The sequence below is a fragment of the Cydia pomonella genome, chromosome 18 (genome assembly GCF_033807575.1).
Source record: "Cydia pomonella isolate Wapato2018A chromosome 18, ilCydPomo1, whole genome shotgun sequence".
NCBI lineage: Eukaryota > Metazoa > Arthropoda > Insecta > Lepidoptera > Tortricidae > Cydia > Cydia pomonella.
The window spans coordinates 935,889-959,888 of NC_084720.1; the positions used below are offsets into that span (position 1 = coordinate 935,889).

Genomic DNA, 24,000 nt, shown 5'->3' on the forward strand with positions numbered 1-24,000 from the left:
CACATTGCCAGGAAAGACTGATAACCTGGAAAAGCTGGTAATCACTGGTAAAATTGAAGGCGATAAGCCGAGACGCAGGAGCCCAAAGAGGTGGACAGACCAAATTCGCTCAGCACTTGATGTGACGCTCCACGGTGCCCTACATTCGGCGACAGACAGAAAGAGGTGGCGGCAAATTGTCAAAGAGAAGCTGTTGCCTAGAAGTGGCCATGACCCTCAGTTATGAGGAAACCGATGAAAGAAGGAGGGGGAAGATAACCGTTATGTACCTACTTTTGAAATATCATAATCGCTTTAACAATGAAATTAAATGAATTAATATTCGTTATAATTTCAATTATTGGCAGAATGACTAGAGACAATTAAGGATGTAAAAGACGTTTGCAAATATTGAATACTTTTTTTTGCCCCTGTCTAACCGAGGTAATGGTTATGGAGGTAGTTTAAATTCCGGGAAGAATACAGGACAGTTTTTTCTTAGGACAGCAGCCAAAGTTGCATCCAATAGCTCAGAGAAACCCTGACGCACATAAACAAGTAGATTTTAATAAAGGCAGAGACTAGTTAATATTCAAGACGATCAAACTCCATACAACAACAAAATCTGTCACCTACTACTTTTATGAGTTCTTAACGTAAAATCCGATTTTTCTGCCCGCTGTCAAATGCACAAGTACCTATAATTAAAGCATAATAAAGGCATTTTAAGCATAGGATATTTAATAGCGCCATATAGTTCTAAGTTTTTTAAACCTTTTCCTCGGGCTTCAAATGCTTTATTTATGTTTTTAAATATAAATTGACTTTTGTGACTTCAACTGCGGTCAATCAAGTCCAGTTTTACATTTTCAAAATATAAATAGCAGTGGCGTGGCATTTTTCATTCTCAAATTACTAAAATATAAAAATATTTTTTTGTCATCTACAAGATTGACGATTCTCTCTTATATGAGGGCTGTCAGTCTTCTTTATTTACTAGAATCTGATAAAGAGCAAAAAACATACAAAAACAGTTGTCAGGGACCAGTCAAACGACCCCGTACTGACAGCTTTACTGATCATTGCACCTTATTTCCATGCAGTTAGGTTCAAAATGACCACTTAATTGTGTCAACCATTGGTGTTTTTGCTTATTACTGAGAACATACGAGCTTTATAAATGCCTATACAATTTTCAACTTTATACTAATAAGTTAAGGTGCAATATAAAGTGAAGGTTGAAAATCCAGTACATAGTATGGACATGATCATTATGTTACATTTTTTTAAAATTGAATTGTGAGTTTTCTGTAAATGTTGTTAAAGATATCTTTCCGTGAGTTATGTTATGTTCATTGAAAACTCTATTACTATAAAGGGTTTCCATACCATGTTTGATATCTATATTTTTTTTCTACTCGTCGTAATGGTTGAATTAAGTTTTCGTATAACAAACTAAATTGCGTACTTTTCATGTATGCGCTCCCAACTCAACTATAATATTAATTTCGGTACAGTGTAGTCAACTATAAAAAAGTACAAATCACGTGCCGCCGCACTCCCATAGAATATACTAAATGGGCGCGGGGCGGGACTAAATAGTCGCGCGTTTATATCTTTTGTACTACATTTTTATCTACTGAGATACCAATTTTCATTATATAATTAGGTTTTATAGTGAAAAAACTATTACTTTAGATGACTCGTAGTACCAGTATTGTATACAATAGTGATATAATCAAGCTTTTCAATCTCGTACCTTACTTAGGCAACTCAGCTAGCTTCATTGCCTAAACACGGTACTCGACTGAAAAGCTCTCTATAATATCACGATTGTAAAAAAGACTATTTTATTGTAAAGAATATTGCTACATTAATTTATTTGTGCCTTAAGTTTAGTATACACGTTATGAACATAACATTTTTTCAAGAAGTTTTTTTTCGTGTTAAGAGGCTGTCAACACCCAATGTCCTTGAAATTGATGTTACTTAAACAGTTTTTTAAGAAAGACTATTTGTTTTAGTCAAGTAAGAAAAATATATGTTCATATTAATTATATTTCAATGACCGTGGTTGTACTCGATACATGATTGAACGAAATCGGCTCGATAGAAAATAATTGCAAAGATTGGTCTTAAAATCACAATTAAACGGTTCTATGTCTTTATTGTTTTGACTTATGGGTCTGCAATTAAAATCACAATTTCAAAACATTTATATCTAAACCGTGTTTGAGTAAAATATTACACTAATAATTCACTTTTAATTATTTAAATATTTTTCTTATTATTCCCTTGTCCAGGCCCAGTAACATGCGACAGTGCTATCTCATTTACTCCGATAGAAATAGACAGTGTGCGCGCTTTAGGTATTGACAGCCTCTTAAATAATGTTATCAATAATCTTATGTTCTTTCACTAAACTCACTCCTGAGTGTTAAAATTATCACTGTAGGGTATCTCAATACCCTACAGTAATTATTTTAACACTCAGGAGATATAATAGGTAAGTTTATGTACATTCATAATCGACATAATTAAATTAAGTATGGCGTATATGAACAATAGTGCGACGCAATCAAGACGCGGGCGTGCGTACACGCATTGGGTATGCGACTTTGTATATTTACCTAATTTAATATTCATGTTCACACTTTTTTGGATTTATCCATCCATTTAAGTCTTCCACATGCCCAATTTTGATCGTTTTTGTGGTAAAAAATATTAAATTGTAGGTGTATCCAACATAGGATTGTTAAAGTTTCATATATTTCCAAATTTGAATAAAGCACATCGTACAAAACACTTCTACATAGTTTTCTTCGTAAAAAACAGTACATACTAAAATGTTTTTACAAGTTTTATTACTGTTTGTTTGTACGTATTATGTTGTAAAGTGTTATGTGTTTTCGGGTCAAATCTTGCAAGCTAAATTAGACCCACTTCCCATTATTCCTTCCCATTAAGTAACTGTGATTCATTTTTTTTTTCATCTCGATATTTACAATCCTGCACTAACTACAAGTTTCTGTTTGACCCAAAAGTTGACTGGTAGAGAATGCCTTAATTCAAATTCAATTTCAATTCAATTTATTAAAAAAACACAAAATGTAACAATACAGGGCTAGCCTAAGACATTACATTTCTTATAACTGAGGTCATTATATCTGTGCCTCCAGTGTAAAAGGGTTAAACTCAAAAAATGCAATTTTTCAGTATGGCCAAAAAACGGTTTAAGCCGAAGTTTCTCTGCATTCTTTACAAAAAAATTAGGTTTTTAATTTATGTTTAGATAGTATAAATGATGAATTATAACTTGACATTAAAAGATACCTGGCTTTTCTGAAAATGACGGAAATATGGGCTTTCAAAAAAAACTTTAATCCCTTTTCACTAATGTAATGAATGTGTCAAAAGGTTGAACTACACTTTGTCTAGTGCTTCTGAGATCTTTTTGAACTATTGCAATGTGTTAATGAAACAATTTTGGGAACTAAAATAGTATTGTCTTTTCATAGAATTAGGATAAAAATAAAACAAACCAATATGAATAATATCAATGTATTGAAAACAAAATCAAAACAAATATTGTACTGAATTTTCATTCATTTTCGTTTTAATCAATCTTGTAAATCGGGATGAATAGCAGGTAGGAATTCCTGTGCTGATTGATCACTGTAACCAAACAGTGACTTGATCTTTTAATTTTTCTGCTGAAATCGCTAACGGTTCAGTCTAACAGGGCGTCAGTTGTACTGGCTGATTATAAGTTTTTCTTCTCCATTTTGCATAATCAACTGTTTCATATTGAGTTTCTTCCAATTAGCCTATGGAATTGGTACATTTCACCTAACATCAAATGAGGTAGTTCTGTTTTTTAATATGTTGGTACCCAGTAATGAAATGGTAATAACAAATCCAAGTTTTCCACCTCGAAAACCCTTGGGATCATTGTAAAGTACATGAAAATCCATTAAATTTAAGGATTTTTTTCAGTTTTTGGAAAAAAAAATCCACTAAGAACCGGAGTTAAGGCAAAAGTCACTATGCACATTTTTAAGAAAATGATATTTGCAATTAATTGACTAAGAATTAGTCTTAGTAAGCCAAATTGTTTCTAAAATACGGCTTTTCAAAGGTTTGCAAAATTTAAAACTAACTGTAACTGCAAAAAAGGTTGTACCAGCAGTTGTGGTTGCAGGCAAGCAGGACTCAAATGCTCAGCTGTTTGCAACTACAGCAATGGTCAATCATGTGAGAATATACAGGACCGGAGATGTGTGCCGACATTGAAAAACCATTTATTGATAATCCACCATCAAATGACAATTTCGACCGGCCTGTCCAGGTTGACGAAGAAATACACACACGCTGGCCCCAAAAGGAGTACTGTGGGTTCAGAGGACCAGCCTGATTCATCAAAGATATACAAGAGATACGAGTTATAACAATTTCCCTCGCTGTACTGTATATTATACACACAATGATCCGAAGGGCTTTCGAGGTGGAAAAGGTAGGAGGTATATATAAAAAACAGAACTACCACATTTGATGTAAGGCAAAACCTCTTTTTTGGTATGATTTCCGTGTGTTAAATTGTCTTTTCTTGTGCAGGACTTTTGGGAACAGATATCTTTAGTATTTAAATTCACTGACCTCATTAAACAAAAACTTTTCTTTTTTTTCGTTTACTTTTCGCGCAATAAATTCAGTTTTCAAAAGCATACTGAAATTATAAAAGCTGGCATGCGTCATTTCTATTACTTGTATAGAATTCTTTTTCGAAACTGATCGAACTAGATGATACCAGTCGCGAGGAACATGTATATCTGCAGTTGCGTGTTACGTTTGGCTTTTTCGATCAAAGCATGATCTGCGTCACAGTCAAGGTGAGTATGACCTGGTACTAAAAATTTGTGCTCCATACTTATTAAGTTAATGGAACCTTTAATTGCTGTCAAAAACATTGCAATAATATGGTTATTTTTTAAGCCATTTGTGTAAAATGGTCAAACTCACCGTTGCGAACGAAAGTCGCTCTGCAGCACAGGACAATACCACACGGGTACACCTGCAAGCGCGGGGAATGCCTACTGCTGACGTCATGGGACTATCGGGACGCGGGCGGGAGTCGCGCGGCGTATGCGTCGCCGACCCCTCTTCCGCACCCCGCGCATCCTATCAACTTCTACCCTTTTGCACAACATCATTTATATGATAACTCTACTTTTGCCAATGCGAACGAAAAATATATTTAATAACATTGTGAAAAGTGGGCAAAATGTACTTTATTTTGCGTTGACCAACTAGATATTAAATATGAAAAGGAATCTATGTGGACTTTAACCATCATCATTAAGTCGGTTTAGCTAATCTTGATTGTGAAAAACGGTCGAAGTCAAATTATACACTTTTACACATCATCACATCCTAAAAATTATTTGTGAATAACAAAAAAACTAAAATTTTACCGTGATGCACAAACTAGACTCGTTAGTTTAAATTGACCTAAGTCAATTTTGATTTCTTTACACCGAATGTTCAATTGAAATGGAGTTTATTCACTAAGATTAAACTTTACTTTAACCATTGTTTGTAACACGATTTTTAAATACCAATTTTCTAAAGGAGATTATATAAAAATAAATCGTTTTGAACATAATAGTTAAGATTTTTGACATACTTAAACCCTTTTGCACAATCGATATCTCTGCAATTAGTGTTCGCAGGGCTATGAGGGTCGAAACAAACGATGTAGTTTCAGGAAATAAATACTAAACTGGCAAAATTTGTAATTTGGACTAACTCGACTTAAACCCTTTTACACTGGAGGCACAGATATAGGGTTGGTCTTGGACTGTCTAGAAGACAAAATGACTAGTGTAATATTTTGCCTATATCCCTTTTGGTCTACATCGCAAACGGTCTAGAACACAAAATGCCTACAATTATTTAGGCCTTTATTTATCTACATTTCATCATTTTATCTTTACTTCAGCGATGTCGACGGAGCCCCGCTGCCGCGGGGCTCCTATTTCTGTGCGATTTGGCCTTCGGACATTAAAAGATAACTAACGAACCTAACCTACCTATAAGTGGGCATTTTGTGTTCTAGACCGTTTGCGATGTAGACTAAAAGGGATATAGGCAAAATATTACAGTAGGTAGTCATTTTGTGTTCTAGACAGTCCAAGTCCAACCGATTATATATATATTAAAAAATACTAATAATAATAAATACTTATGTGATTATAAATACTTAAGTCCGCCATTTGTACAATTTTATATCGTGCAATAAAGCTTGAATAAAAAATAAAATAAATAAATAAATTATTCCATCCATCGAGCATCGAGCTGATCAGATGGACTATATCAATCTAACTTCGTATTGGTATTTCTCGATGAGTATTTGTTTTCTGTTGAAATAAAAGTATAGTCAGCGATAAAAGCTTGTATCGAAAAATATTGACCAAAAAAACTTGTTTCAAAATTTTCAAAGATAGTCCGTATTATATTTGCAACAGTGCCGAAATATCGAAAATGAATATAAACAAATAAACAAAGTCAGTACCCGGTTTTTGATATTAGTTATAACCCCAATCTCAAAATGTACATCAATGAAAGATGACCTTCTCACGCTGTGCGCATGAGTTCCCACAGTACAACGCTATCGTTGCTTACATCATATTATAACATAGCATTATGCATGTGGTAATTGGGCCTTTCGACGTGATGCATTTAACATGCATGCTTGTAATGTTTGGATTATGACAATGAAACTCTAAAACAGACATAGTTTCGACTACCTAAACGTATTATGGAAGTCGCTTTACTGTTATATATTGTGGAACACAAGCCTTGTTGAGCTTTCCGTTCCGAGGGACAAACGACCCGATTCGAAGGATCATTAAGACACGTTTAAGATCTTTAAAAGATCGTAACTGAACGACATGTCTAAATTGACGTGTATTTCGATTCCGCTGTGATCCCAATAAGAGCTATCTACGATATCTCTAAATCAAATGCTTCGAAAGCCCCAATTCAACAATTTTTATGGCAGAAGAACATCAGAATACATCATACCAGAGTTAATAAATAAGTTAACACCAAACAATATAGCATATATTCTAAAAAAGGAAATGCTTAAACAATTAAATTATTTTAACTAATGCATATTTATGTTATTTCATTTAGTGCAAATGGAGCAGCCTGTATCGAGTAAGCGGGGACGGCTTCTTGTCTTGTTCGTCCGGCCGGCATGATAACAGACGCGCTCAGTTTGTGATATTTGCATGTCATTTGCGAATTAGATGTATATGTGTATTGCATTGTAAAGCTAATTATTAAATACTGCGGAATGGAGTATCGAGACAAACCATTGTGGTTTAACGATACTTTTTGATCAAATATTCTGTAATTGTGATTTATCTGTAATAAATAAATAAAAAACGTCAAAATGACATGGTTGCCCGAATCGTGCTGCTTCTGTCAATTATACGACATACAAACGATATCAAAATGAGAACTTATCTAAGCCAGAACCTATCGTTATCGTATTTCATTCTTCGAATCGGGCCGTTGGTCAATTAGTGTAATAATGTCCTATAATATTTATTATTATTTACTCTACCTAAATGTATTTCTCCACTACCTAAACGTTGTCTGGAAGAGATCGCTCTTTAGCGATAAGACCGCTTATTGTTTCCTCTTCCTTCATGCTTTATATGTGTCTCTCTGTAAATGTTATTTTGAAGTTGTGGAATAAAAGTAAATCTGTATTGTATTGTATTATTGAAGTCTGGCGGATAAACAAATTCACATGAACATATTTTTTTTGTTTATAATAATTATACCTAAGTATGTCATTTCAAAGCGGAAGTATTGCTTTCCTTCTGTACTTCTCTGTCCTACTCTAGTATTATTTTGCGCGTACTCATGCTATTATGGCGCCACCTATTTAACGCCTTTTGACCGTCACTTTTTCATATACATACTATACATAATGTCTCCTTGCCTCCAGGTACCCCCCCATACCTAATAAGGTGCAATAATATAAACCACAACAATAGCGTTATTTTTTTCATTCGTCATTTAATTAGTGACGCGCCCATTCGACAATCGTGATCGACAAATTACCGTTCTAACCGTGTCATCGGCCAGTAACGACACTAATGTCTGTCACTATTCTATTGATGTCCACGCTTTAGAGACATTTTATGACACGTGACAAATCAAACTACAAAGGATAAGAGATTTATGCTAATGTATTTATAATATTTTTTAAGAAATTATAATATTATCGCGATCAAAATTCTTTTTCTGCTGAGACTTTTAAATTGCCCCTTTTTAATTTCAGATTTATAAATTTAAAAATAAACTAAGTTCATAATTTTAAAACGTAGACAACTTCAAAAGAAATCTACGTATGAACATCTTCGTTTAAATATTAAAAAATATTAAGTACCTCACAATAACTATTGCTTGACAGTAGAAAAGATAACTCACTTTTTTTTGTTAAGAATATTTCGTACCAAAAAATCGTGTTTCACGCACATTTCATTAAGATTAACATTAAACCGTTGTACTTCAATACGTCTCCGTCACACGAACATTCACGTTTTGCTCATACAATAATGTACAATCAAATCACATACGCATGTCGAATTGACTGTGTCAGTACATACAATCACATATCTATTGTAGCAAAGCAACCATTCTTATATAAATTTTAATGTACACGCTATAAGATTCAAATTGTATTGACAATGGTTTAAGTCTCATGGTATTCTGAACCTTTAATTTTACATCTGTCACGATCGTTGAATTGACCGAGGCGTTACCGTTAGGCAATGGGGTCATAGATAATTTGGGCTCGCAACAATAACATTATAAGTGTGGAAATCGTTGCTTAATAACGTTGCATGCAATTATATTGGTCGACCTGTATGATGGCCTGTACTGCCTGTGAAGCCGATGGTCTCGGGTACAAATCCCGGTATGAGCATTTATTTGTGTGACTAGCACAGACATTTGTTCCTGAGTGATGATTTCCATTTACATATTTAAGTATGTATATATATGTTGTCTAAGTACCTACTCACAACACAAACCTTATTGAACTTACTTAGGAGCTTAGTCAATTTGTGTAATAATATACGATAATATTTATTTATCATATGTCATATAAAAACAAAAACTAGGTATGTTTCCATGCTACACCCGTCTTTCTGTATGCGTTCGATAAACCATGTTATCAAGGTCTTAAAATCTACAAAAAAAAAATCTTGGCGGATATACGTATAAAGGCGGCAAGGGCATTTATAAGTATGTTTATCTCAGATATTTGTTCCCAAGTGTGTATGTTTTCTATGTATTATGTATTTGTTTATATATTATTCATTATGTCTATCGTCATATACAAGGAAAATAAGCAAAAACCACAAACCTGTCTTGCTGCAACACCTCAGCCCGCACCCACGGGGCCCCCCACTCCTCCTCCGGCCGCATCCTCAGCAGCCCCGACAGCCACGTGTACGATTTGCTGCGTTTCATCACCTCACCTCACTACCTCACATCGTACGCGTTATCGACACCGGCACAACACTATTTGCAATTCGAATTCCGAATCGCCAACACTGATGTTTTGAGTTTGGAACACTGTTTTCTTTTTCAAACGTAAACACCACTTGTTTTGCTTTTTAAAATCGGACTATTTTTGGAAGCACTTTGTTTTGATATTTTACGCACTTTCACTGTTACTTTGTTATTGTTTTAAGCGCTACTTACATATTTAACTGCTTTCTATTAAACAATAAAGTAATTTGTACACTGTTAACAACGAAGCGGCAACATCGCGTCAAAATATCAATCAATTTAACTCATTAAAATTTTCAACGGCACTACATGTAAACAAAAAGCTTTTTAAAAACCGTTAAATTAATCTGCACCTTATTTGGAAATCTTTACGATCTAAATTGGAATGTAAGCAAAATAAGTGTTAAATATAAGTACACGCCTACGAGTCAAATTGTAATCTCATCGAATAAAATTGACGTTAACGAAAAGAAACGAGACTTAACCTCGATTGACCTTTGGGCACAATCAAAATTTAAGAAAGTTATACTGCAGAGTTAAAAAGACTTGTATTTGACTAAGAATTGCCGCTGGTTATAACTTTTTTCATTTGATCGGATGTCGCCGTAGATGTAGACACCTGTAACAAATAAAAAATGATTTTTGAGCTTGTGTTGACATTGTGAGGGATACTGTTGGCATTTAGGCTCGTGTATGAAAATATTTTAGATGCATATTTCCGAAAAGACGTATGAACTGAGGCCATTTTAAGCTCGGTTCTCCATACAAACGTAGTTACACTCATTTTAAAACGTCTAACTGGATTGCTCTAACACTTTCTACTTAAAATGTGCGTTACGTGACGTACGCGTTTGCGTTAAGTCTCATTTTGTATGGGATTTTGAGTTTCCTACACGTCCCGCTTGGCGCGCTGTTTCTAAATTAAGTTATGCCTCTTATTAGTTTATGGAGCTTCAAGTTCAGATATCATAGTTAAACTCCGTTTGTATGAGAAGGTGAAATTCGGCTTGCTGCGGACTCTTAAGGAAGTTATACCTTTTTACTTTTGAAATGCTAAGAGGCATGAACCATCTTAAAAGGACTTAAATATGTTTGCTATATTTTAGTTAAGTTGAACCTTACGGTAAGCTACCTAAGGTGTTCTTTAAAGGAAAACAATGTTAGAGATATATTTTTATAAAAATTTGTACAGTTAGAAAGCAAGTGTTGTTCACCACACAAGCTGAGATAGCTTTATTTGACGTTCATAAGCGTATTGTAATGCCTAATTGAAAAATAAACTATCTTTATCTTTATTGTAAGTGAATATTGACGTTCAGTACCGGTTTGACGGAGTTTAGAAGCAGGCACAATTCTGGAGAATGTCTGACCCAGTTTATAACTGCAACAGACTCAACTACGTCAATCTTTTCATACATTTAGTATGGTTTCACGGAGTTTAGACGCAGGCACAATTCTGGAGAATGACCCAATTATATAACTGCGGTCAGACTCAACTACGTCAATCTTTTCATACATTTAGTATGGTTTCACGGAGTTTAGACGCATGCACAAATCTGGAGAATGACCCAGTTATATAACTGCGGTCAGACTCAACTAACGTCAATCTTTTCATACATTTAGTATGGTTTCACGGAGTTTAGACGCATGCACAAATCTGGAGAATGACCCAATAATTATATGACTGCGGTCAGACTCAACTACGTCAAACTTATCATATATTTAGTATGGCTTGACGGGGTTTAGTTTAGACGCAGGCACAAATATAGAGAATTATCCAAACGGTTGTCGTGAACTACGCGGTCTAGTCCATCTCGTTGATTACTAAAATCTGTCTTTTAGTTGTATGTTCTCATGAACATACCTATTATTTTTTTGAGTCCAGAAAATAATTTGTCGAAAAAAGTTAAGGTGAGGCTGATGGTCTAAAAAATTAAAAGGAAACAGACTTCTCTACAGTCACCATAACATATATCGGAGCGGCTTAGGTGCACAATAATATCTGACCACGCGCACTAATGCCTTGTCAATAGAGGCGTATTCAGATATTTGTGAGCGCCTTGGCCGCTCCGCTATATCTGATGACGACTCTAACTCTTGTATAAATTTACAAGGATAATTAAGTAAGAAAGCCGTTTAATTAATTTCCTAGTAACTTTCTATAGTAAGCAAAAACACGCCGCTGGCGTTAATGAAGTAGGAACTGCAAGTCAGCTCCGCGTGGGGTCTCAAGCCCACGTACAGTCGACTTCGATTGGAAATACTATATTACCCGATACTAAAAAACAATAGTATATACACGGTGTAACACAAGGAAACCGAAAGATTTATTCTTGATCACTTTTAAAGACTAAAATGTCATATAAACTTTTCTGGATTTCGCCTAGTTTCAGAGTTAATCTTCTTCTTCTTCCTCGCGTTGTCCCGGTATTTGCCACGGCTCATGGGAGCCTGGGGTCCGCTTGACAACTAATCCCAAGATTTGGCGTAGGCACTAGTTTTTACGAAAGCGACTGCCATCAGACCTTCCAACCCAGAGGATAAACTAGGCCTTGTTGGGATTAGCCCGGTTTCCTCACGATGTTTTCCTTCACCGAAAAGCGACTGGTAAATATCAAATGATATTTCGTACATAAGTTCCGAAAAACTCATTGGTACGAGCCGGGGTTTGAACCCGCGACCTCCGGATTGCAAGTCGCACGCTCTTACCGCTAGGCCACCAGCGCTAGTTTCAGAGTTAATACCAATAAAAAAAAACATCTTCTTATTGTAACTTAGTGCAAAACGCCTTTTTTATGGCGATGATACCATTATGGGGCGTAGTCTAAATATCCTTATTGATAAATGTCGAAAAGTGACAAGTAACCTTTGCAAAAACTAGGTTTTACAAAAACAAACCGAAATAATTCATTTTTAGTGCCAGTTTACCATAACATTAACTTTTTATGTACAAATACATTCAATAATTTGAAAAAAAAAAAATATATTTTGGCAAAGTTTACTCAAACCATAGAGAAGTAATAGAGTGCTCATTCCATACATCAGTTTTGGTACCAAAATGCTTATTATTTTCGCAGTCGACATCCAGCATTGAGTAGCGGAACTCTCAGTAGGTACTGCTACTCGACAATAGATATCGCGGCAAACAAAAAGTCTAATGCTCAACAATTTTCCGCTAATATTATAACCAGACTAAGCGTAGGAGTTGAAAATAGAGTTTCGGTTACTCTGACTTTTTGTTTGCCGCGATATCTATTGTTGAGTAGCAGTACTGAGAGTTCCGCTACTCGATGGTAGATGTCGACTGCGAAAATAATAACTATTTTGGTACCAAAACTGATGTATGGAGTGAGCACTCTATTACTTCTTATTTGTCTATGCTCAAACTTATATATATTTTATTCCTTCTTATGGCTTCAGAAGTGCGTGCTTAAAATCTTTCGGGTTCCTCGTGTTACACCATGTATACCTAATACCTAGGGCAGAGTAAAGAAAGAAATGTCTCAGCACTCTCGGCTTCACTTCAACCGATAATTACATATGATCTGAAGCATCTCATTTACTGGCCAAAGTGTGTATACTATTTTTCTTTTCAATGGAGCCGAAAAGCGGCAACTTGGCTTAGCGTAGCGGGCCGAAAGTTAACGCTTTCCGGTGGCTTAAAAAGCCCTTTTTTACCAGTAATAGGCAGTCGTTAAACCACAATGTGCGCTGTACAGTTCACTTCACACCGGATATCAATTATATTTACGTGACATACTGTGACAAACACCGTGAAATAACCCGTGAGAAATTGTAGACTTTAAACGTAGTCATTACTGATTCCGGTGAAAGGAAAAGGTATTAAGAAGCGGAAGACAAAAAACCATAGCTATGGAGAAATAACCAAGCATAGAGTACTGCTACTTGACAATAGATGTCGCGACGAACGAAAAGTCTAATGCTCAACAATTTATAACTAATATTATAACCCGATTAAACGGTACTCTATGTTCAACTCCTTCTGCTTGTAATATAAGTTAGAAATTGTTGAGCAATAAGTCCACGACACTCGTGACATCTAGTGTCAAGTAGCGGTACTGATAAGTTCGGTACTTGACGCTAGATGTCGACTACGAAAATAATAATAGTTTTGGTAAGAAAACTGATGTATGTAGTGTGCACTTTATTTTAATGAAAACGTAATTTTGGAAAAATAGAAAGTTAACTAGCCCCAGGTCTAGACCCCTTACTCCACAATCAAAGCAATAGTGAGATGAGTGAGTGGGTGAGTGAATGAGTGAGTGAGTGAGTGGGTGAGTGAGTGAGTGAGCGAGCGAGTGAGTGAGTGAGTGAGTGAGTGAGTGAGCGAGTGAAACTGAAATAGTGACTGAGTTAATGAGTGAGTGAGTGGTCAGTGGTTCCGATACATTTTTACATTTCGTTTAGCGTTTGTCGATATACAATTGTCATCTTGGCTAGGCCCCCTGATTTAATTACAGTTATTACAGGTACTTAATGTTGAAAAAACATACTTTGTGCCTAAAAATGTTTTCATGACATCACACCAAAGCCGAAGACCATTGTTCATTTTGCAATTATTTATTGAAATAAAACACTGAATTAATTAACGTTACTTGTCTTTAATGTACGACATTATTCTGTCGTCTACTGTGTTGCCACAGATCATCAAATACCGCTTAAGGATACGTTCATGTAGTTCCATCAACATCCCCCCTCTTTTAATTAACATGAAAAAAAAATAAAAATAAAAAACAAATTTAAAGTTTAAACCCATAAGCCTATAACTTACAGATCTAATTTCTCAGGCACCCTGACTATCCTGCCACTTCTGGTTTTGAACGCTTGAGGAGCATTTATAACAGAAACATTACCAGAAACAGAAGAACCAGCCAAATCAGCGTTACTTAACAAATCTTCACCATTCTTAGGAGTATTACTCAAAGTTTCAACATTAGGGGAAATGCCTGTTACATTGTTATTTTGTGAATTCGTATCACTACTACAACTAACAGCTGGTGTTAGGGTGCCTGTTGTAATATCTAAATCATCAAACATATTACAATAATTTCTAAATTTAGGCTTATCATTTACATATTTTCTATTTCTACGAAAGAGTCTGCCACTATCATCTGCCAACAAATATGAGCGGGGCTCATCACAACGTTTAAGGACCCTGCCTGGAACCCATGGAGAATCAATATTTTTTTTAAACATCACATTTTGTTTAGGGTTAAGGTTTGACAGATGCTTAGTATTCTTATTATAATATTTTTTTACAGAGTCACGATATTGCTCATATTTTTGTTTATCAATAGTAACTACTTTAGGTTTAAGACAATTCAGAGACACAGGTATAAGAGAGTTTAAATTTCTTGAGTACATTAATTGAGCAGGTGAGGGCTGATATGGCTTTTCTGTATTTCTATAATTTAACAGACCAAGGTAAGGGTCTGAGCCATCTTCCTTACATTTTTTATAATAGATTTAAATATTTTAACTCCGCTTTCACTCATTCCGTTTGATTGAGAGTGCTTCGGACTTGTCTCAATATGAGTAAATTTATAATCTAAAGCAAATTGCTTAAATTTATCAGATGTAAACTGAGTTCCACAATCTGTTACTACGTAAGATGGAATACCATGCCTTGCAAATATTGACTTACAATGAGTAATTACACAATCACTAGTCAAGTTATCTAATTTACACACCTCAATGAATTTAGAGTAATAATCTATCATTACTAAGTAATTATTTTCAGTAAAATTACAAATATCCATACCTATTTTATACCATGGTAAAAACTCAATGTCATGGTTCAGCAAGGGTTCTTTCTGATTGTTAGGCATAAACTTAGCATATGGCATACAGCCAGTTACATAACAGTCTAAGTCTTTGTTAATTTCTGGCCAAAAAACACAAGAACGTGCCCTAGTTTTACATGTACTTAAACCTACATGTCCTTCATGTATTTTTTGCATCATGTATTGCTTTAGTGATCTAGGGATAACTACAAGATTGCTTTTTAAGATTATACCATCTAAAATTGCTAGTTCATCCCGAAAGGTCCAGTACTGTTTTACATTTGCATTTAGATCATGACAATTTTTTGGCCATCCATTCTCAATAAACGATTTTACAATACATAGCACCCTATCATTCTTTGTTTCTTCTTGTATTTTCTTTAGCCAGACATTTGAGATTGGCAAACTTTCTCGAAGTAATTTTACATGCATTATAATATTCTTATTAAGTTCCTGGAATTTATTTTCAGTTTCTTTTTTATTACAACTTCGAGAAAGTGTGTCAGCAATATACATTTCACGACCTGGTTTGTATTTTACATCTAAATTATAACCTTGAACTGCTAGCATCATACGCTGTAACCTGGCAGGAACTTTGTATAAAGGTTTCTTAAAGAGTGATTCAAGAGGTTTGTGGTCAGTTTCAACAAACACTTTACGGCCATATACATACTGATGCATTTTAACACACCCATAGACCACAGCTAACATTTCCTTTTCCAGTTGACAGTAATTTTGTTCTGTTGAAGTTAGGCTTCGGGATCCAAATGCAACAGGTTTTTCATTTTGCAAAATGACAGCTCCATGAGCTGTAGACGAGCTGTCAACTGACAAAGTTATGTTTTGGTTTGTGTTAAAGTAGGTTAAACATGGACTGTTACATATAGCATGTTTCAACTTATTAAAAGAATCTTCTTGGTTGCTCTCCCAACGGAACACATTGTCCTCTTTCATTAGTTCCCTTAGAGGTTGATTAATGTCAGAGTACCTAGGTATGAATCTTGATAGGTAATTACACATACCAAGAAACCTTTCAAGATCTTTCTTGCATTTTGGAGTTTCCATTTTCATAACTGCCTCCACCTTAGATGGGTCCGAGGTCACACCTTGCGATGTAAATTTATGCCCTATATACAATAGTTCTTTAACAAAAAACTTGCATTTACTTTCATTAAATTTGATACCGTTAACTGATGCTATTTTAAGAACTTTATTCAACCTTTCATTTAATTCTTCAATACTAGAAGCCCATACACAAATATCATCTATGTATGTACTAACTCCCTCTACATTTTCAAACATTTGTGCAATTGTTCTACCAAACTCCTCAGGCGCAGAAGAAATTCCAAATGGCATTCTTAAATATTTGTACCGGCCAAATGGAGTTTGGAATGTACATAAATCTGAGCTTGCCTCATCCAATTTTTGCATCCAAAAACCATTTGATGCATCTAACACTGCAAATACTTTAGCACCTTGCATTTTGTTTTTTATTTCATCTAATGTATGCAATTGAAATTTAGGCTGAATAATAAATTTATTTAATGCTCTTGGATCAAGGCAAATGCGCAATTTATTATTTGGTTTTCTGACTACAACTAAGCTATTGACCCATTTAGTTGGCTTGGTTACCTTCTGTATTACTCCCATCTGCTCCATTCTTCCCAGTTCTTCTTTTAGCTCGGACAGTAATGAAAATGGAACTCGCCGTGCAGCCTGCACCACAGGCACTGCATCCTCACAAAGTTTCAGTTCTACTGTGTTGGGAAGGCATCCAAGACCACCATCAAACAGCTCACTGAAATTATTTTTTAAGTTTTTTATTAGTTTAGGAATTCTATTGTCAATTTCAACACTATGAACATTGACCAGGTCCTCATTAACAGTAATGAAACCATGTTTTAAACATGTCTCACAGCCTAGCAAAGTAGGGACTTCACCCTCAAGAATTACAAAATCCACCATGTAAGTGTTTTTGTTAGGATGTCTAATCGTTAAATTACACTCCCCATGGACACTCATACTTTTCTTGTCCAACTGTACTATTTTCTTTTCACTCATTTTAATTAGTTCTTTGGGAATTAAAAGCTTTTTACATACCTCTGTACTTATAATGTTACATCCCGCACCTGTGTCCAGTTTCATAAGAGTTGGTTGTCCATTAACGTAGAATGTTTGTGTAATTTCATTCGCTGATTCGATGTTGGCCACTCCGACGAAGAAGTGGTCGCTCATGTCATCAACCTCTTCTACATGATTAGACTCCTCTTGAACCATGTGCACTTTCTTTTTCATGCACATAGTTGTAAAGTGATTAATTTTGTTACAATTATAGCATGTTTTTCCATAAGCAGGACACTTGTTGATACCATGAGATTTACCGCAGTTTCTACAATTTTTTATAGTTTTACTTGAAGAATGTTGATTGTTGGTAGGCTTACGAACAAACAGAACCTCCGCCTCCGGTTCCTTATTTAAATTTTGTTGTTGAACATGTAGCCTTGAAGCTTCAGCATTTTTCAGGTACGTAGTCACGTATTCCAATGTCAGTTTGGTGTCCTCTTCCGAAATTAATTTTGTTTTTAGCATGTCATATTGCCTGTCTAGTCCGGAAATGATTTTACTTGGAATCAGTTTATCTTCCAACTCCCCCAGCTCACACTGTCGTCCAAGATTAATAACTTTAGTAAAATAGTCTTCCAACCTTTCACCGCCATTTTGTTTTATAACAAAGAATTCATGGCGTAAAATTGTCAAATTTTTTCTTGGAGAAAAATGGTTTTTGAATTTGTCGAGTACTTTTTCAAACGTATCATTTTCATCTTTTGTAAACGTGTTGTAGATATCGATTCCTTTTGTTCCAATTAAGTTGAGAAGTATTGCAATTTTTCTCTTCTCCTTGGCCTTGTCCAATTCGTTAGCTTCCATATGAATTATTAGCCTCTGGCTCCATATTTTGAAATTTTCAGCCAGATTTCCTTCATAGGTCATGGGCGGCACTACGCCTGACCCCACACCTGACACCATGTTCATTTTGCAATTATTTATTGAAATAAAACACTGAATTAATTAACGTTACTTGTCTTTAATGTACGACATTATTCTGTCGTCTACTGTGTTGCCACAGATCATCAAATACCGCTTAAGGATACGTTCATGTAGTTCCATAAACAACCATCTTTCTGTAATTTATGTTGATTTAATAATCACTAGGTAAGTGCGGTGATTTATAAAAACAAACTCATTCCGCTGCGTCGAGATTGTGGTTTCAAAGTAAATACGAGGTGTCCGCAAATCAGGCGAGTTGGTAAGTGCCACGGACTCACTAGCACGCTCACAGATCTACAATGTACAAGATTGCTGTCAATTATTAAGAGAAAACATTAATGATAGTTTTATATTGTATTTTTTGGAACTTTTGCGCCGGGTACATGTCTCGGGGATTAACGGGGAGGCGGATGTGGTGTTAGGTTTTTGGACAAAGCTTGTTGCGGATTTTATCTTGTACATTTTTGACGAAGCCTGTGGCGGATTCTGACTTATGTAGATTGGACGAAGTTTGTTGCGGATTCTGTTTAGTACCTATGCTTTTGACGAAGCCTGCGCTGTGGATTTAGATGATGGTTGTGGTTTCAATTTAGTTTTATGTAATAAAAAATATTATTTTCCATACAAAGGTTCTCGACATTTTCCTTTCTGGATCTTGAGCCTAGATGAATATTTTTTTATACAAGTTCAATAATACCATTACCTGTGTCTGTAGGTACGTTTAGCTTTTTTTGATATTCTGGTAGTTATAAAGAACTAGGTTACTTCAAACAGCGCTACAAACGGGCAAAAAAATGCGGCGTAAACAGACGCCTAGCATAGAAAATCGGCTACAATAAACGCAAAAATCAAAACGACAATTTCTTTTTTATTCTGAACCCCTAGTGTAAATTTATTCGATAGCGTGACGTGCGACGACGTTTGCGTTAAGTCTCATTGTATGCGATTTCGAAACAGCGCTCCAAAGTGGGACGTTTTGAAAACTCAAAATCCCATACGAATTGAGACTTCATGCAAGCGCGTACGTCACGTATCGCTATCGAATATATTTACACTAGGGGTACTGTTTTCAATATTTCGTTACGATTGGTTAAGTTTTGAAGAAGGAATGGCTGCACAATGGGTACCTAATAACTTCCCTTTTGTATACTTCAATCGTCATTACTCACTGTAGATATGTGAGGCTGTGAGCATCGTGCTACAGAAAAAAACATAAAATGTATGTATAAGACACCTTTCTGTGTAAAACACATATTGAAAAGATATTATCGTTGTCTGATATTAAATCTATAGCTCGATCATTTTAACATGTCCAAATGATAGGAAGAGCGGTTAAAAAACAATGAGACATCTTTAAAAATCAAATCATGTAGAATACTTACAAGTTTTATTTTTTAAAGACTGAAACAGTAAATAATCTATGGTACTTAGATTAAAAGAGATTTAAACTCTCGATAACATGCTAGACCTGCGCGGGCGCAAACAATACAACGTCGACTGTTGACTCTGCGCACAAACGTGCGCACTGCGCAGAGTCAACGAGATACGTAGTAATTGTTAAGGTAAATACTGGTAGAAGTGGTAAAATATAAAATATGCTACAGATACTAAGAGGAAAAGGGGCAGCCGCTTCACCATACAAACGTAATCCTCATTTTCCTCTACGTATATTGATATTATGGAAAATATTTTTTCATAATTTGATGTATATTATAGCTATATCAATAGAAAAAATCAAACGTAGAGGCATAGCTGTTGTCGATATACAACAAATTGTGTCAAAATTCCAGAGAGGAAAATGGGGACTACGTTTGATGATAAGGCGATTCCACGCGGGGGCTCCACTTTCGTCTTAATGTAAAAGCAGGCGGAGCGGTGGAAAGCACCCAAATTTTGAAACCTAATAAAGAGAAGGGAGCAAGATCCCAGAGCCGCCAGACCTTACTTATTTTCTGACTAAAATGTATGGGATAATTATGGTGTTAGTTTGTACTTTTAATGTCTGCATACTTGCTATATTGGCCCGACAAATAATAAATATGATAGGACATTATTACACAAATTGACTAAGTCCCACAGTAAGCTCAATAAGGCTTGTGTTGAGGGTACTTTAGACAACGATATTATATAATATATAAATATGTATAAATACTTAAATACATAGAAAACATCCATGACTCAGGAACAAACACCCATGCTCATCACACAAATAAATGCCCTTACCAGGATTTGAACCCGGGACCATCAGCTTCGTAGGCAGGGTCACAACCTACTAGGCCAAACCGGTCGTCACAAATGTCCGGTACAAGGTGCTAAAGGTAGGTAAAAATATAACTAACATTAAAAGTAACTAACACTATATTATCCCATACATTTTATTCATGAGAAAATAAATAAGGTCTGGCGGCTCTGGGATCTTGGACTAAAATAAAAGAGCCTCGGTAGAGAGTACCATTTTGTACCATTTGGCGTTGAAACTCTAATGCGCTTATAAACGTTAAAAAGCTACGCCGGCTCTAACCCTACACCTCTGGCCCGAGAAGATAGTCTTATCGACATCTTCTTTATCGATATTAAATCCCTAGAACGTGTCCCGAGTAAGCACACGGTCATGATAACAGAGCGGTCGACTGCGTACACACTAGCATATTTTGTGTGAAGTCTGGCTATCAGACTACTGACAGTGAAAAAGATGTGCGTCATTGGCATATATATCTAAGCACGGGCCTTACGGGTACTAAGAATGACGCTAGTTCAGTGGTGTCACTCGAATTCGAGCCAATCGTGCAGTCTAACGGAACTAGTTGCGACCAATCACGCGCGTGATGCGAACTCATCAACCAATCGCGTTGCGGCGTTAGATTGCACGATTGGCTCGTATTCGTGAGCGTGACACCGCTGTACTGGCCCTATTCTTATTGCCCGTAAGGCCCGTGCTGAGATATTTATGTCAATGATGTGCGTATTATTGAGGCGCGTCGCGCGCTCATTCAAAATTAAATGAATTTTTCTACGCAAGGGATGACAATTTGAATTCGTAATTAGTTTTTTTTTATATTTCATATGTAGTTATAGTTACAGATATGTTTATTTCTAGTTGGAAATTACATGTTATTTTCACCTATAAATAGCAAAAATTTACAAAAAGATTGTCAAATGCATAGAAAATAATAAAGATACTAAGCAACAAACAATTTTATTTCATAAGACTTAATAGCTTAGACTAGGGAGATAGAACCTCAGAAAATGCCGGTAGAATACAATTATCACTGGGTGCTATGCCGGCTGTGAACAAACCGGCGTGTTCGGTAGATACCAGTCATAGCACAGCGGCCGTTCGGCGTATACAATAGCATATAAGTAGCCAGACTTCATACAAACGGTGTAAAGAACCTTAACACGGTCTCAGAGTCCGTCTGAGCTAACATTGCACCGATTGGAACAGGACAAAATAAGGTATTGATAAGATACAATTTATTTATATAATTTATTGAAAAATATCCAAAAATTAAAACAATCATAATAAGCTTAAATTGTACTTAAATACCATTTTACAAATAGGGTTTAGAAAGGTAATCACTTTTTAACGCTAACATATTTTATATCAATACCTAAACTAAGTAACTTAATAATAATCTTAGGTATTGTGTGTTAGTAGGTCATTGTAGTATACGTTAGGTGCTTATTAAGATAAAAACAATAAAGATTATATGTATTAGTAACAATTATAATCCTGTCCTGGCCGGTTTTGGCCTCGGCGACTGAGTTTGTACAGGACGATCGTGAGCTTTCAGGTGACTGACTGTATTGTAACGTGTTTCGCAGAGTTCAGTCGTCAGTCTCCATTACTGTCGTGATGCGTACTGACTTCATCATCATCATAAATTTAAGAGCTGTCCAGAAATCTGGATTTAGTGATAAATATTGTGATCCGTAAATATATTAGACTAAACGATCAATATATGTCACGATGAAACACAGTAAATCACAGTATTTATTCTACGTTAACCTTCGAGTAACATGAGAAGGAATCAAGGTTCTGCTTTAGGCTATTTGTCTACGCGACCAGTGTTGTCGTGTGCGTGTGGCAGGTTTTTGTGCAGGCGTCAGTTCTCACGTGCGTCGCACTGATTTATATATGGTATTAGGTTTTATCGTGAGGAAACCAGCATACATCTGCGAAGAAATTCAAAGGTGTATGTGAAGTCCCCAATCCGCATTGGGCTAGCGTGGGGACTATAGCCCGAGCCCTCTCGCATGAGAGGAGGCCTGTGCCCAGCAGTGGGACGTATATAGGCTGAATTATTATTATTATTATTTTTTTATTTTATTAGGCTTTATAGTCAACAAGCACCATCAGTGTCCTCAACCTGGTTGTCTGTATGAGTCTGTTGTTTAACTCTTCTTAATGTGCTGTATTGTTTTTTACTGAGGTGTGCAATAAAGAGGATTTGTATTGTATTGTCCTTCCCTATGAAAAGGGAATCTACAGACGAACAATTACAACTTTACTATTAGTACCGTAAAATGGTCATACTTAGCTCAACATTTTTGCTTGATATTTTAACGCTAATGATAGGAGTTGAGGTACTGCTTTAGACCATGTTTAGCTGGCCAGTGGCGTGTGGCAGGTTTTTGCGCAGGCGTCAGTTCTCACGTGCAGCCTCGCACTGATTTATTTATGGTCTTACGCCTTACAGTTAATAGGCACCAACTGTGTCCAGTGTATAAATAACAATAAATAAATATTTCGGGACAATATTACATAAACACCTAGCCCCAAACTAAAGCTTGTAACAGGCGACGGTGTGTGTACTACCTGTGGTACTACACACTTAAAAGATAAATACATACTTAGATACATAGATAACAAATACAAAATACAAATACAAATCCTCTTTATTGCACAAACTCAGAATAAATGTACAGGGAAACAACAGGCGGCCTTGCCGCTATAGAGCGATCTCTTCCAGATGATCTTTAAGTAGTGGAGAAATTAAACTTTTAATTTAACTAATAACATTGTAACTGGTGACCGAAGAGCTGGCGGCTTCCTCGCACAACGTATCAGTATTGCGATACAACGAGGAAATGCCGCCAGCATCCTTGGTACAATGCCTCAAGGGCCTATTTTAGATATAAGCTAGTTATAGTAATCATCTGTATATATCCATTATGTATATTGTTATTGTCAATAAATAGTTCTTTATTTTATAACATTCATAATTCTGGCATGGACATACAAATAAAGGCCCTTTCTGAGATTCGAACTCGGGAAATTCTGCTTCGTAGACTGAGTCATTGCCGATTGGAGCAGCAGGTCGTTAAAAAAGGAACCTTCAGGTGGACGCTTGCGCCATTACTTCTAGTGCTCCAGTAAAAAATGCGACCTATTTTATCCTAGGTAGGGTTTTCACGACAAGTCTGAAATGTATGAGAAGGTCCGCGAATCCGGAATCCGGATCCAGATACGGATTGCAAACCCTAATCCTAGGGTTTTTTTAATACATATAAGTCATATAACGACACACTTATATTGTTAGCCGGATAGATTTTAGTTCCAATTGATAGATTA

At 35.8% G+C, this 24,000-nt stretch overlaps 1 protein-coding gene across 2 annotated transcripts in view; it reads right to left on the bottom strand.

The window, feature by feature from the left end:
* LOC133527635 (protein prickle) overlaps nucleotides 1–24,000 on the bottom strand; it is a 681,722-nt gene that overhangs the window by 596,868 nt on the left and 60,854 nt on the right. The window contains exons 2-3 of one of the 2 annotated variants that reach the window (XM_061864727.1): nucleotides 10,154–10,192; nucleotides 9,425–9,780 (exon numbers count right to left, since the gene is read on the bottom strand). In XM_061864727.1, the coding sequence (XP_061720711.1) occupies nucleotides 9,425–9,531 (107 nt within the window). In that variant the 5' untranslated portion in view covers nucleotides 9,532–9,780; nucleotides 10,154–10,192. Of the gene's footprint in view, nucleotides 1–9,424; nucleotides 9,781–10,058; nucleotides 10,193–24,000 lie in introns of both variants that reach the window. The other variant, XM_061864726.1, reaches the window with a different exon arrangement.